The 15,576-nt window shown below is 37.4% G+C and overlaps 1 protein-coding gene across 12 annotated transcripts; it reads left to right on the top strand.

Annotated features, from left to right (window-relative positions):
- The first annotated feature begins 1,454 nt into the window (after nt 1–1,454).
- On the top strand, nt 1,455–13,979 carry LOC103420106 (replication factor C subunit 1-like). 12 transcript variants are annotated; one of them, XM_008358170.4, is made up of 24 exons: nt 1,455–1,880; nt 2,035–2,148; nt 2,324–2,440; nt 2,792–3,265; nt 3,410–3,477; nt 3,665–3,740; nt 3,820–3,881; nt 3,966–4,114; nt 5,842–6,008; nt 6,127–6,315; nt 6,439–6,554; nt 7,482–7,689; nt 8,369–8,422; nt 8,893–9,062; nt 9,857–9,947; nt 10,703–10,884; nt 10,964–11,003; nt 11,250–11,374; nt 12,151–12,223; nt 12,335–12,427; nt 12,506–12,752; nt 13,376–13,432; nt 13,553–13,621; nt 13,667–13,979. In XM_008358170.4, exons 2-24 carry the CDS (start codon nt 2,146–2,148, stop codon nt 13,696–13,698), a joined length of 2,862 nt encoding a protein of 953 aa, XP_008356392.1. In that variant the 5' UTR covers nt 1,455–1,880; nt 2,035–2,145; the 3' UTR covers nt 13,699–13,979. The 12 variants fall into 12 exon arrangements, with proteins under 12 accessions (XP_008356392.1, XP_070678311.1, XP_070678310.1 ...); XM_070822210.1 differs by having other exon boundaries at nt 13,376–13,405; nt 13,551–13,621; XM_070822209.1 differs by having other exon boundaries at nt 13,379–13,432.
- The last annotated feature ends 1,597 nt before the right edge of the window (nt 13,980–15,576 follow it).

Below are 15,576 nucleotides of genomic sequence, written 5' to 3' on the forward strand. Positions count from 1 at the left end.
TAAGCACCATTCACATAAATCAAAACTTAAAGCAGTAGGCGGTAAAACCGTCCATGGTAAATAAATTGCTTTAAAGTAAATAAAACTTGTGACAAGGGTTTTGATTCAGCACCATTCACATAAATCTTAAAGCTTTAAAGCAAAGAGTAATAGTTCTACCCACTGTAAATAAATTGCTTTAAATAAATAGAACGTGTGACATGAGCTTTAAACCAACACCATGCACATAAATATGCTAAAACAGAAAATGCAATGATTAAGTCCTTATCTTTTGCTTTTTCTTTTTCTTGGTCTGCCACTTCTTTTGTTTGATTCCTTTTATTTTTATTTTTATTTCACAGCTCTGAAGTTATTTTGGTTACTCAGTAAATAATAGTAACAATAAGTTCCAATTGGTGTTCCTCCTCCGATGAGTTTCGAAAAAGTCGAAACGGTTCCCATAAGTTTTGGAGTCAAGAGTGTCTGCAACTTATGAGAAGATCAAAACGTTAGATTTAGTTCAAATTTTAGTATGATATGGATAAGAGGATACCAAATAACTTTCGTGAAGAAACAATTTTAATTTGAGTATAGAAATGGAGTTGTGGTACTCATAAGGTGGCTGTCCAGTTTTCTGCGGAAAGTGGAAACTGATTTGGTATTTCAAACATTTGCGACGATCGTACCATTAAAGTTTTCTGAAATTTTGATATGTTGTAGATACTAAGCGGATGAACAACTTTCAAGAAGAACGTATTTCAATCCGAGGTCCACAAGTTGGAGTTCCGAGGCTGTTTACATGACTGTCAATTTCTCTACGAATTTTGAGTCTGTACTCTTTTGCTTCTGCAAAGAATGATATACAGTCATGCAACAACATATATATTTGCTTCAGGAAAATTAGTATTACAAAGATTTTAAGATGAAATGAAAAGATTTTCTTATCTGTGAGATTCCAGGCGACAGATGTGAACAGGATTTGTGGCGTTGTGCTTTTCATTAACACGAGAACTTCTCGTGTTGATAACGTGTTATAAAATCGACGGTGTGTGCAATGAAATAAATAAATAAGACACAAAATTTACGAAGTTTTTCTATAGTCAGTGTGATCGGAGTACGTCCTCGGGGCAACAGTAGTACTTTCATTATAATTTGGAATAATAGAAGTACAAAGATAACTATCACTATTCTATCTCACTATTCTCTCCTCTCATCTTCCTCTCTTTTTCTTTCCTCTTTCTCTCCTTCACAATCTCTTTCGTGAGTCCCTCACTTCTTATGTTCTTGTGTGTTGTGTTTCATAAGACTTGCTTTTATAAAAGCAAATCACGAGCAACATAGTGAAATGCATATTAGTGGATTAGTGGCTAGCCAACAAATCACCTTTACAACATTTTAATCATTAAATTTTAGTTTAAGTGGATAGATGGACACATGTCAGATAATTAAAAAGAAGATACAAAAAGGGGGACAACAGACCCGCGGCCTTTGGGTGGTGGACGGGGGGAGGTAGCAGTGGCTGTTTGATTTTTTGTTTTTTTTTTTCTTTCAATGGGAGAGAACAAGTGTCAAATGCACAAACTTGTCACAGGTTGGGCACTGGGTTTTTGGGCACAGCAGTTTTGAACTCCCTTTGCAGCCTGCTCCCGGTACATATCCCCTACGTCCAACGAGACAATACCCTGTTCGCCACCAGTTCCACCAGCATCGATCCCATCTCCATCTCCGCCTCCTCCATTCTCTCTCCTCTCTCTCTCCGCTGCTCTCACTCCCTTTCTCTATCTCCGCTCAAATACCGCAAAACCCACTCCTCTCGCCCTCTCGTTCCTAACACAAAACCCAAATACCCTAAAAAAACCCAAGGCAAAGACCTCTGTCATCATCATCCCTGAACAAAAATGGTACACTTTTGTTTTTCTTTTGAAGTTTCTTATGGGTTGGATTTCTGCAATGGTTTCGGTTGAATTCTCTCCCGCAAAAGCGTACATATTGTTGTTTTGCATGTTCCCGTGTGGGTGTGATTGTTTAGATAATTTTGGGTTGCCTTGCCTGTAGCTGCAGATATTGAGTATGGGGCAGTGATAGAGATAGTGTCACCGATAGGTCGTGCAAACTTGAAGGCAGGGATTTTGGCTACTGCATTGTAACTTACCCTGAGCTTTAGACATGGTAAGTCAAGAATACTAATTTTTCTTTTTTCTTGTTAAACTTTCGATGAAATTGCGGGGAAGAAATGCATTTTCTAGGGTTTAAAGGTTTGACTGTTCATATTTCTTGCCCTTCATAAGCTTATGGTGAAATCTTGGTTTGACGTCTTGGGTTTGTTTTATTTGGTTGAATGAAGTCACAGGCAGATATTAGGAAGTGGTTTATGAAGTCGCACGACAAGGGAAACAGCCAGAAACCGGTAGTGACTACTTCACAGACTCCTTCAACAGCTAAGACAGAGCCTAAAGAATCAGTGGGTTCATTTCATTTTACACTTGTTTTGATGTTGTCTTTTTAACCAATATAACTATGATTTTTCCACTGCTCGGTTTTGCTGACGGTCAACTCAACCCAATTGAACTGTAAATTCAACCAAATGGAACCATAATAAAAGTAGGAGTGTTTTCATAGTCGTTGTATGTATTCATTCTTATAGTAGACAAGGAATCTAATCAGAATCTCAGACCAAAACTGAAATGCCATTGATAGACTGATTTTTACCATGGTCTTTTCCCCCCTAGTTGGCTAGTGCACAGAACAAGGGGATTGTGAAACTGTATTAATCATATTTCGTTCTTTAATTCTCTTATCTGTGATAAACCAGGCGCGTGGAGATCAAGACAACTCTGGCAGGAGGAAAACTAGCAAGTATTTTCCCCCAGATAAGCCAACAGATGATAAAGAAACATCTAAAGTTCCAGCCAAAAGAAAGCCTCACAAGGATCCTGATGAATCTATTAAACCCTCACCTGCAAAAAAAGCTCACAAAGTTATTGATGACGATGATGACGATGACGATTTTGTCTCGCCTAATTTGAAGAAGAAATCAGTTGATTCCACTCCTAGTAAGAAACTGAAAAGCACGTCTGGCGTGGGAATCCCACAGAAGGTTACCACTATTGATGAAGGTGGCGATGATGATGCAAAGGCTGCCAAATCACCCCTCAAGCCGGCTGGTAGGGGTCGTGGTGGAAGAGGTACTTCTGCAGGACCAACCGGTGGAAGAGGCAGAGGCGCTGGACGAGGCGGATTTATGAACTTTGGAGAAAGGAAAGATCCTCCACACAAAGGAGAAAAGGTTTGATGTCTTGGATTCTCTGGAATTGGTTACAATAAATTCCTAAACCCTAGTATTTTTCTTGATGTTAACTATTAGTAATAAATTCCTAAACCCTTGTATTTTTCTTGATGTTAACTATTAGTCCCTGTTTGCATGTCTCAGGAAGTTCCTGAAGGTGCTCCAGATTGTTTAGCTGGCTTGACTTTTGTAATTAGTGGTACACTTGACAGGTATAAATTATAATATATGTCTACCATTCACATGCTTGTTAGGATTGTGTTGGTATTATTGTTTCAAGTATTATGTTTGTCCGTAGCATGAGTTTCTTCTTCCCTTTTTTTCTTTGGCAGAACTCAATAAATATTTGTTTTCCATTCATTCTAATATTGAAGTTTTAAAACTTTACTATACTGACAGTTTGGAAAGAGAAGAAGCAGAGGATTTGATTAAACGTCATGGCGGTCATATTACTGGATCTGTCAGCAAGAAAACGGTTTGTTCATGATTCTATCTTGTTTTCCCTTGGATTTACATACCACTGCTAGCATTTGATTAACATAGTCTATTTGCAGAATTATCTTTTATGCGATGAAGATATTGAGGGAAGGAAATCCTCTAAAGCTAAAGAACTTGGGTTTGTTATCTTGAACTGAACTAGATTTTTCATATTTCCCGTACTTGCTTTTTTTTTTATCTAAATAATAATTTTATTCTGCAGTACGGCTTTTCTTACTGAGGATGGATTGTTTGATATGATTCGGGCGTCTATCGGTGCTAAAGTACCTGTACACGAAGCAAAGAAATCTGTGGATGATGCTGCAGCAGCATCTTTGCCCAATAAAAGCCCTAAGAAAGTAACATTAAAGAGTATGTCCCAGTTCATTAATTAATTTGGGTGTATTATTCTAATTGCAGATTTATAATCTGGTTTTTGGTTTGCTGGGTTTGCACAGTGTGTACATGTGTCATGATCGCTTGTGTCTCAATAGTTTGTTGCTTGTGGCATACTTGCTTTTCATTCTGCTTTATCTTTCTTCTCTGTCAAAATCTGTAATATATGGATACGTTGTGCTTTTGCATTGTCCTCGTTATACATGTAGGCAATTGAATTACGTAGATGTTTAGTTGCTTCTCTCTCTCATGCTTGCTTGTGGTGCCCATTTAGATTAATTATTATGCAATAGAATTCAATTCCAGGGATGGAACTTGTACTTTTCTTCAAGGATTTGCTCTGTAATCTAGATGTATGAAAAGGGTCAAGGGTGTCTTATTTCTCAATTATCTTGTCTCCATAGTGTTTATACATATTCTTGCACAGCTAGCATATAAGGGCTCTTCTGGTGAATAATTTGATCATGTACTTTGCACTCTCTTCTTCTGGTCACAATTTGGGAGTGGATGTGGTCCTTTAGTTTGGTTGATCTGGGTGATTTTGTGGCAGGTTTTCTGTTGTCTGATTGCTTTTTGGGAAGGAAAATGAAAATTAACTTTGGAACAACCTTGCCGTCATTTTGCATCATTTTGGGCGGTGTGGGGGGGAATGTATGGATGAACTTTTGATGATAGAAAAATAAGTTGTGCTGCACTAGCATGGAATGTTGGGTGGTCAAAAAGCAACATGTGCAAAAAATGAGTGTAGCGGAGATGAGGATGCTTCATTGGATGTGTGGGCATGAGAAAGGATAGGATTAAGATGAGGATGTGCGAAGTAAAGTAGGAGTGGTCGCAATTGAAGATAAGATGAGAGAAAATCGGTTAATGGTTTGGACACTTGAACGGAAGACCTATACATGCTCCGGTTAGTAGATGCGACTATGAGGCGGGGGCTTAGGGCAAAAAGAATAGAAGAAGACCTAGGAAGACTTGGAAAGAGACTATAAGAACATATATGGAATACTTGGAGCTAACAAAAGACTTGGTGCAAAACCGAGCATAGTGGCATTTTAGGATTCATACAGCCGACCCACTTAGTGGGATAAGGCTTGGTTGTTGGTTGTTGTTGTTTCGTGTAGTTTATCTTGTATTTAACTGGTTTTAAGTTAATCTTCATGATGGCTCTTAAGTTAATCTTCATGATGGCTCTTAAGTTAATCTTCATGATGGCTCTTGATCCATCTTGTTCTGTATTACATTCATCTCGTTTGAGTGGATATAATATGTTTTTTGTCAGACCATGTTCGTAGGGTAGTAGGAAGTGTTCCAAACTACAGATGGTATCAGTATGATCAGCTTCTGTTTCATTTTTTTTATTTGCTAACTGGGACCACGTATCCAAAGTTCTGTGTTGTCATTTTTACTTAAAGAGTAAAACTTACATGTTTATGTGTTAGTTAAAATGTTATTTATACTTCAGAATCAACTTTATGTTTTGTGATGTGATGTTTTTGCTCCTTTTTCCTTTCTATTTGTCTCGATTTTCAAAAGTGTTTGAACTACTGTGCAATCTTTATGCCATGGAGGCCACAAGTTTTTCTTGATGGATTTTGGATACTTGCCCTAGCAGGGTAATTAAGCAGTTGCATCTTACTTGAAAAACAAAAGTAGTTGCATCATTATTGAAGTTTTCTTATGAAATTGGCATGTGACTGTTCCAGAAGATTTGACTGGAAGCTCGTTGGCATCAAGTGCATCTAGCAAACTGTTGCAGTCAGATGCCTCCCTTGCTAGGCATAAGAAGCAAACTACCGGCCATTCTACTTTTACTTGGACAGAAAAATACAGGCCAAAGGTTCCAAACGACATTATTGGGAATCAGTCATTGGTATGTTGGTCATTGTTTTGTCACCATTGCATTTGCTGTTGAATCATTGTCTGCACATGCATCTCTCTGGGAATCAAAAGTAAGCTCTGATACAGTTGATGTAATGTCTAATCTGCAGGTAAAGCAGCTTCATGATTGGTTGGCACATTGGAATGAGCAATTTCTTGATACTGGAAATAAGAAAAAGGGAAAAAACCCAACCAATTCTGGTGCAAAAAGGGCTGTACTTTTAAGTGGAACACCTGGTATAGGGAAAACGACGTCTGCAAAGTTAGTCAGTCAGATGCTTGGTTTCCAGGCAATTGAGGTGTCATACTTTAATCAATAAGCAGAACTATGAGATAATTTAAATATTGCTTGAATTATGTTACTCAATGCTATTTTCTGTTTTCTCTGTCATGCTAAATTTGAATATTGCTGAATTGTTTAGGTAAATGCTAGTGACAGTCGTTGTAAATCTGATTCAAAGATTGAAAAGGGAATTGGTGGAAGCAATGCGAATTCGATTAAAGAGCTTGTCAGCAACAAGGCCCTAAGCAAGGATGGGTTTTTTTCTCCCCCTCACTCTAAAAAAATGGCTTAAATACAGTATTTCCTCCTAATCGACTTTTTGAGTCCCATTTTTCCCTTTACCGTCAAGTTTGTAAAAAGTTCCGTAGCTGCTGATGTGGCACAAGTGGGACCCATAAGGACAGGAAAATTGAAAAAGTTAATGAGAGAGGGTGGGTTGAGAAGCAGAGAAGAGGAGGGAAAAAGAGAAAAGGGGGGGGGTGGTTAGGATTGTTGCTGGGAAAGGAAGATTAGGCTGCTGGGGCCGTGGGTGTGAGGGGAGACAGGGGTGTGAGGATTAGGGTTGGCAGCAAAATCTGTTGGAGCTCGAGGAAGGGGTGGATCAGAGTTTTGCAGAGAGAGAGCACCGGGGTGGGGGGTTCCTGGCTGTGGTTTGGCAGTGGGAATAACCTTGTGTTTTTTTAGTTACCCTTTTTTTGTTTTTGAAAATATCACCGTCATATTTAATATTTAAAAGGTCGTACCCAGTGCACAAGGCTCTCGCTTTACGCAGGGTCTGGGAGAGGTGAATGTCGGCTAGCCTTACCCCCATTTATGGAGAGGCTGCTCCCACGTCTCGAACCTGAGACCTACCGCTCATGTAAATCTAAATGATAAACTTTTTTTGGCGCTCATGTGGGGCTTACATATACATATAAGGAAATCAATAGGTTCCTCACATGCCATGCCTTGGATGGAAAAGTTGACATACCTGATGAGGGGGTACAGTGGGACATGAAAAGTGAGTTTAGGGGGAAACTGGGTCAAAGTGACTTTTGGAGTTAAGTAGGATTAGAGACATCTTTCAAGGGGGAATACATTAATTAAGCCTAATCCATAGTATATATTATATGGGGTGCATTTATGCATAGGATGTGCCTGACAGCATTATTTTCTCTAGATCACGCTTAGTTAAATTTGCAGATCAAAGCATCCCAAAACTGTGCTGATTATGGATGAGGTTGATGGGATGTCTGCTGGAGATCGGGGAGGAGTTGCTGATCTTATTGCTAGCATAAAGATTTCAAAAATTCCTATTATCTGCATTTGTAATGATCGTTACAGTCAGAAACTGAAAAGTCTTGTGAACTACTGTTTGCTTCTCAGCTTTCACAAACCTACCAAGCAACAGGTCTCCTCCCACCTCCCTAAATTGTCTATACTACTGTATATTTGAGTATTTGGAAGAATGTTAATATTGATTCTTCTAGTCACTTGCAAATTTACTTTTTGTTCTTAATCATGCCTTATTGTTCAAGGGTGTTTTTTTTTTTTTTTTTTTGGGGGCTTACTATGTTGATGCAAAGGTACTGGGGCATAGGTTGTTTGCAATTCAGACATACAAACTGACACAAGTGATGAAATTATCTGCATTTGCTGGTTATGATGCATAAGCAACATTATTTTTAATACAGTCACTGACAAATGTTTTTTTAAAGAATTGTACCACATGCTTCTATAGTGTAAGCTTATAATGTTGGTTGCGCTGAGTGCCACAAAAATTTCTTTGATACCAAATATAAAATATTTGATCAATAAACAAGTTGGTTGACACAATATTTTTGTTGACCAGGAAGGGGAAAGATGAATTTTCAACTATAAAAGTCTTCAGGAATTGCATTTCCGCAAGATTTTGTTTTTGATTGTGTGTATGCAGTGCATGGATAAGGAAATTGCATTTGTGATTTTATCGATTTTGTTTTTTTGAAGCTTCAGCCTTCTTGACATATTTGACATACTTTTTTGAAGAATAGTGTTTGAATAAAGTTGCGTCAACTCTGCAGTTATTAAATTTTGTTCATGGTTTGTAGATGGCAAAGAGGTTGATGCAAATTGCAAGTGCTGAAGGCCTTCAAGTTAATGAGGTAAATACTTTATAACTCTGAGTGAATTTTTCCCATGGTGATGGAAATATGCTTTTTGGTGTTTTCATCTACTATGGTGCTACAAAAGCTTGGATTCACCAAAATATCATGTGGGTCACAATTTCTGCTGTTGTAACACACTAGACTTTAGAATTGTATCATTTCTTTTCTCCCCCTGTTAATTTAGTATTGAAAAATTTTATATGGTTTTTGACAGTGCAGTTCTTTCCATTTTCTTCTTTCTCCCCTACTATTTTTCTCATAATTGTTCTTTTTTTACCTTGGGATAAGATGTTGTTAGGACCCAACTCAGTTTAGGTATTGGTTCTTTTTGTTTAGTGGTAACTTTCATAATCATTTTTTTACTATGGTTTTACATGTGATTAGGTATCTCGCTTCTCACATTTCTGACATGTATCTCGAGATTCTTCAGTCCCCCTTGTTGATTGGTTATTTATTCATTGTTTCAGATTGCTCTTGAGGAACTGGCAGAAAAGGTTAATGGAGACATGCGAATGGCTGTTAACCAATTGCAATATATGAGCCTCTCAATGTCTGTCATTAAATATGATGATGTACGGCAACGCTTATTAAGCAGTTCAAAGGATGAAGATATTTCACCATTTACAGCTGTTGACAAGTATGTCAGAAAATTTCTCTTTTTGGGTTCTGGTTCTCTGCATCTTGTTTTCTTTTGAATCTTTGATATGTTTGTCTCCTCTTATTCATTTGCATTTTCTGAACTTGGTTTCTTGATTGATATATGCATCACAATTTTGAGGTTGTTTGAACCATGTTTTGAGCTTCAGTGCTTTGCTCTCAATTATTTATAATTTTTTTTTTAAAGGGAACAAAGCTTTTATTGATAAAATGAGGAACAGTGCAAAGATGCGGTGGACAAGCTATCCACTAAGAAAGAATAAAAAAGTAGAGAAGTGACCTTCAATCCGCAAATCAGAACGATTTACTGCTCTTAACCCAATCTCTTTTTAAAAACTGTGTTAGTTTATGAGAAATGAAGTTTTCCATCTACCATACAAAAAGAATGCAAACACATTGCAAAAGCTTAAATAAGTACAGCCCTCCAGTCTGCAAAAAAAAATAATAGTATTTCCGTAAACACAGAAGAGAGCCGATAAGCAATTGTCCAAAACCTCAATTTATCCCACAAAACTCATAGTGTCAACCCAGAATCTCACGTTATCCCACAAAACCCCACCGTTGCGATGCTCAAAACCTTACTTTATCCTGTATAACCTTTTTCTTTTATTGTATGTCCGGATGGGGTATTTTTGTTTCTCTCTTATATCAAGGAATAAAGGGGCTCTAGCAATGACATCCTTCACAAGTTCTGATTGGTCCATTACATGGCCATGAAAATTCCTATAAAATTTTACCATGTGCACGATGCTGACTTGTCTTTTCTGCTTGCAGGCTGTTTGGTTTTAATGCTGGAAAGTTGCGAATGGATGAGCGAGTTGACCTGAGCATGAGTGATCCTGACCTAGTCCCTCTTCTTATCCAGGTTCATCTTTTGCTAGAACACTTGCTTTTTGGTTGGCATATACTGAATAAAAAATGGTATAACAAACAGTGCAATGCTTTAGTATGTTTTGTCTCACTATTGAACGCTACTGGAGGAATAAAAGACGTGCAGTGTTTAGTGTGAGCATGATGTATAGGTTAGTTGTAAAGATATGACAATGACATCAGGAATGGAGTTTAATCGTAAAAATATGACTGCATGAAGCTTTATCTGGTAATCCTTTAGTTGGAGATGAATGGTATACACTATACACGTTAAAAAATGATTCCAAGGTTAACATACTGAACTGACTAACTTTACAACTTCAGGCAAATGTCCAATACTATCTTAGAAAATTGAACTTGTATCAATATGAAGAACTGTTTTAACATTTGTGTCGTGATGAACTGTTTTAACATTTGGTACAATAATAATGACGTGGGAAGAAAAGATCGAAAATTTGACTTCAAAGTTATCATATTCTCCCTCTCTTCTCCCTTTAGCTCTCTTATCAGGAAGCTTAGTGTGTTCTTACTCACTACAGGTCTCCTACAACTTTTCAAATCGTGCTAGTTGATTTAAGATCTTAGTGCCGCTTGTTACCATGCAAATGACTAGACTGTTCATCTGCTTATGCTTCTGCACCCATCAAATTTTAAAAACTGAACCCCTTATTCTTTTTCCAAATGATCATATTTGTAGCCAAAAGTTTAGACATTCTAATACATTAGTTCTATTTTTCAATTTTGTGGCAGGAAAACTATATCAACTACAGGCCAAGTTCGGCTGTAAAAGATGATAGTGGGATAAAACGTATGGACTTGATTGCCCATGCCGCTGAGTCTATTGGCAATGGAGATATTTTCAATGTACAGATTAGAAAATATCGGCAATGGCAGCTTTCCCAAAGTGCTTGTCTTTCATCCTCTATAATTCCGTATGTTCACATCAGCTCTGCAAGTTATGATAATTTCTGTATGAATTTATTCATAATTTTATTGTATATTTATAACCAGTGCTGCATTGTTGCGGGGGCAAAGAGAGACACTTGAGCAGGTATTTATTTTCTTTTACTTACAAGTTTATAAGTTCAAAGAGTGTTATGGTACTTTCTTTGGCCTTGAAAATGTGTTCATTTTGTGTATAGTATTTTAAAGAAGTTTTGATGTTATTGGACCACTGGTTCAACTTAATTCCCATTTCTTCACTATATAATAAGATTTGTTTTTGAGTTGTATACTTTCCAACATATATATGCATCAGGGTTTATGTTTATCGTCACAAGTTGGCCTTATTATGCAGGGAGAAAGGAATTTTAATAGATTTGGAGGGTGGCTGGGAAAGAATTCAACGTTAGGGAAAAATCTTAGGCTCTTGGAAGATTTGCATGTTCATCTTCTTGCTTCTCGTGAATCTAGTTCGGGGAGGTAGTTTATATTCTATGTTTGAACTTTTAGTCACTAACCGAATGCATTTGAATTTTGCAATGGCTTATATGAACATATGGCCTCGTCTGGTGTGAAGGATTGATCTGAATTTGGTGTTAATGATTAAATTTTTTTCCAAGTAGAAGGTACAAGGGGGACCAGTCATGATGGAAACATATCATTGTCAATCCTTCATCATGAATCCATCTTCTACCTTAAATTTGGTGTGGAAGTTACATACGTTTCTTCATTCATTGAATATAGTGGCTTCTCCAATCCAATCCTAGACACCAAACAAAGCCATAATGCTACAGTCATTGACTTATATAAGGATCGGAAATTATATACGACCCATGGTGTTTAATTGTTATTATTGGTAAATGGATCCCTAGAGCTTTAGATCCATCAGGAAAGTTGTAAACTTATATTTTCTTGTGCATACATGGCCATGGTGTCCTTGGGAAGGAAATTTCAACTTCTATGTTTTAGGAGTTTAATTGTTATTTTATATTTTCCTTCTGTTTTTAGTCCTACTTTGCATTGACTTGAAAATTTTGGATAGTTTTTTATATTATATTGGACTTCTGAAATTTTATCATGTAGTTGTGACCAAAAAGAAACAAAAAGTCTCATGTCAAGGTTTTAATTAGTGAATGTGTCTGTTCAGGACCACTCTCTCTCCCTCCCTCTCTCTTTCTACCACTCTGTTTTTATTTTATTTGTCTTATTTTGTGTCCCTTGGAAGCTTCTTAATTTCTCGTTTGTAAATTGTTAAGGGAAACACTACGAGTTGAATACCTTTTTCTTCTTCTGAAGCGATTGACCGTGCCACTACGTGAGCTGCCTAAGGTTGGGAATAATCTATAGTTGTATATGAAGATGTAATATTAATTGCAAAATATGGAAAACAGTTGGGTTGATGATCCGTTGTAAATCCAACTTTCTTTGTTAAAAAATCAGGATGAAGCTGTGCAGGAAGTTGTGGAGTTCATGAATGCTTACTCCATTAGTCAGGATGACTTTGATACTATTGTGGAGTTATCCAAATATAAGGTAACCCTTGGTGCAGGCTTGGTTGTTGCTATAATGCTCCAAATTTCCAAGTTTTCTCATCAATAAGCTATGTATCAGGGGCACCCAAATCCGCTAGATGGCATACTACCTGCTGTAAAAGCTGCTTTGACAAAAGCATACAAAGAAGGAAGCAAAACAAGGATGGTACGAGCTGCAGATTTTGTTACTATTCCTGGAATGAAAAAGGCCCCTAAGAAGCGGATTGCTGCCCTTTTAGAACCATCTGATGTTGTAATTGGAGAGAACAATGACGATACTTTGGTTCAGAGTGAAGATGAAAATTCGTCAGATACAGAGGACTTGGGTAAGTTTTCTGTCATCATTTTGCTGGTCCTTTTGTCGTTTCTATATAGTTCATTTTGCCGGGACTACTTTAGTTTTAGGCAATTTTTCACAACGATAAGTGGCCATTTTGTTCTGCAGTGTATTTTGTGAAATGGTGTTGCCTTAAGATGTTTCTGGAACAGAAAGCTCTATCATTATTATGCTGTAAAATAAAAATGGCGTATGCTAACATGTTGTACTTCATGAGAAATAGAGGGCATGTTCCATGTTATCTGGGATTCTGAAATTGCAGAAAGGAAATGAAGGAAACATGTCTAGAAATGTTCTTTTGTGACCAGTTGATATATTATTGCCTCCAATTGTGCATCTCTGCGGAATATTGAAATAGTGTTCTAGGATTTTGCTCTTTGTTTCTTGTCAAGAAACTTGACACCACCAGAATGGTTTGTTTTCGGATTTACTTAATTCTCTTATTATATTGCCGGCAGAAACTTACTCGGTAAAGGATCGTAATTATGTTACTAGGGTTGTAAATGGAACTAAAAATTACACAAGCTAGATTGCTTCTGGATTGTAACTATTCGGTTGACTGTCCAACTTATTGGAGCTCACTTAGTGATTGTTCTTTTCACAATATGTCAGAAGGCACTGCTGCTGGTGAGAAGCTGCAAAAGGAACTTCAGAGTTTGAACACAAAAGGTAACTGGTGGTATCCTACATGGATGAGCCTGAATTCAAAAGCTCGCATGCTCTGGCTATTTGTATTTAAATGTATGTTATTCCTGAATGCATGATTTGTGTGTTCCTCATATTTTGTAGGAGTGCAAGTACAATTTGATTTGAAGGGTGCGCCAAATACAAGTGCAAAGAAGACACCAGCTGGAAGAGGTAGAGGTGGTTCCACTGCTGCCGTGGAGAAAAAAGGTGGCCGAGGTTCAGGAGCTGGTGCCAAGAGAAAGAGATGAAGGGATGAAAAAAGAGATGGAACTTCTTGCGATGGTGTTGGCAGGTTTTATAAGGGGATGTAAAGAGATTTTTCGTCTGTACATAAATATTTTTGGTAGGTGAGTGAGGAATGGTAGGATCTCCGGTTTTAGTTCTAGTTTACAAGGTAGTGTTGATGCTATTAGTAACTCCCAGATTTATTGTTTTGACTGCGGTAGCGTCTTTTAGAAATGTGGTAGACACGGGCAGTCAAGTTGACTAGAGCAACATATTCCTCTTCATGCAAGTTCGAATTGCTCTATATGTTGTTTAGTTTAGTTTTAGATTAAATTAGAATATAGGATCCACCACGCCACAAGATAACATGGAAATTGATCTTTGCAAAATTATTCATTTTTTTCTTCAGCTCACATAAACTGTATAGATAAAAGATAAAAGTTGATCGCATAATACTTGTAGCTCAATTAATTAATGCCATTCATCATTGCACGTAATGTCTCGAGTTTGATTTCACAAAAAACTTACGTGCATGGCAGAAAAATGCATGCATACATAACTAAAATATGCATTTATATAATTAATACCGGACAAGAATATTACAAGAGCTCAAGGATATGGGATTGGTTATAGTACTTGTACTATCACCATTAGGTTTGACTACTGAGATTTGGCTACTACTTATTCGGTCACATAATATCAAACGAGCAAATTACGTAGACCGCAAATCTTCTGCACCCACATCTCTTGTGGCCCGTCTCTTATTCCATACCTTTACTACTGTCCCATTTTAACTCCCATGGCACTAAGTAGCGGATGCACTTTCACTCTCATGGCATTACAAACCTAACTAATTCAACAAATTACACAAATCAAATTGCAACGTCAAACGATTGAGGTCCCCAAAACAGATGTAGGCAGGGGGATCCAATGCACACCAAACCAAAAGCTTGTCATATGTTGATGAGAAGGAATCCACCTTTATTTAACTGCATTTGGAAACTAAATATAATAACATTATACACTCTAGCTAGTTAGTGCCAATATGTATTGGCAAATGCCAACTTGCTATATATAAAAGACACACACACACACACACACACATATATATATATATATATATATTGATGGTTTTAATTAAGGGGTGGCAGCGGTAAACGAAGGTGGAGGGAAGATAGGGAAAGTACGAAGTGGAGGGAAATTTGGAAATGAAGTAGTAGGTGGAGGCAAAAGTAGCGTGAATGGCAGAGGAGGAATTCCAACATTGGGCAGATTAGTAGGAAAGGTTGGTGCTAAGAGTTTTCGAGGGGCGGCGCCGCCGGCCAAGGCTGAAGAAATTGATAATGTGAAAAACATAGCTATGACAAACAACCACTTGCAGTAATTAGATGCCATTTTAGACTTGTGATGTGGAACCAAACCAAAGGGAGTGAGCTCGAACTAGATATCTAATTCACGACGAAACTAAACAAGCTTAATTTGAGGTAGGCAAGACCAGACGACTATGCTCAATTTATACACGAATGGTTGAAACCTAGTGGGTTTAATTTGGACACCAAATTAGGCTGCCAATTGTGTGGCTTAGTCGAACTTCCCTTCCCCTTAGTATAAAAACATCGATGTACTAAAAAACAATAAAAAATTTGGACAACAACAAAGCATTTTCCTACTAAGTAGGGTTGGCTATATGAATTCTAGAACGTCATTGCGCTCGATTCTGTGTTACATCTTCCGTTAGCAAGTACTCTAAGTCTTTTCTTAAAATCTCTTCCAAAGTAAAAATTTGGACACCCCCAAAAAAATGAGTGGAGGTGGTTACTTTGGTAGGGTACAATCTAATTTATATTTGGTTTTTAATGCTGTAAAATACTGATGTGGGCGTAAATGAGTAATTAACACAC

This window comes from Malus domestica, chromosome 05 (assembly GCF_042453785.1).
Source record: "Malus domestica chromosome 05, GDT2T_hap1".
NCBI classification, from domain to species: Eukaryota; Viridiplantae; Streptophyta; class Magnoliopsida; order Rosales; family Rosaceae; genus Malus; species Malus domestica.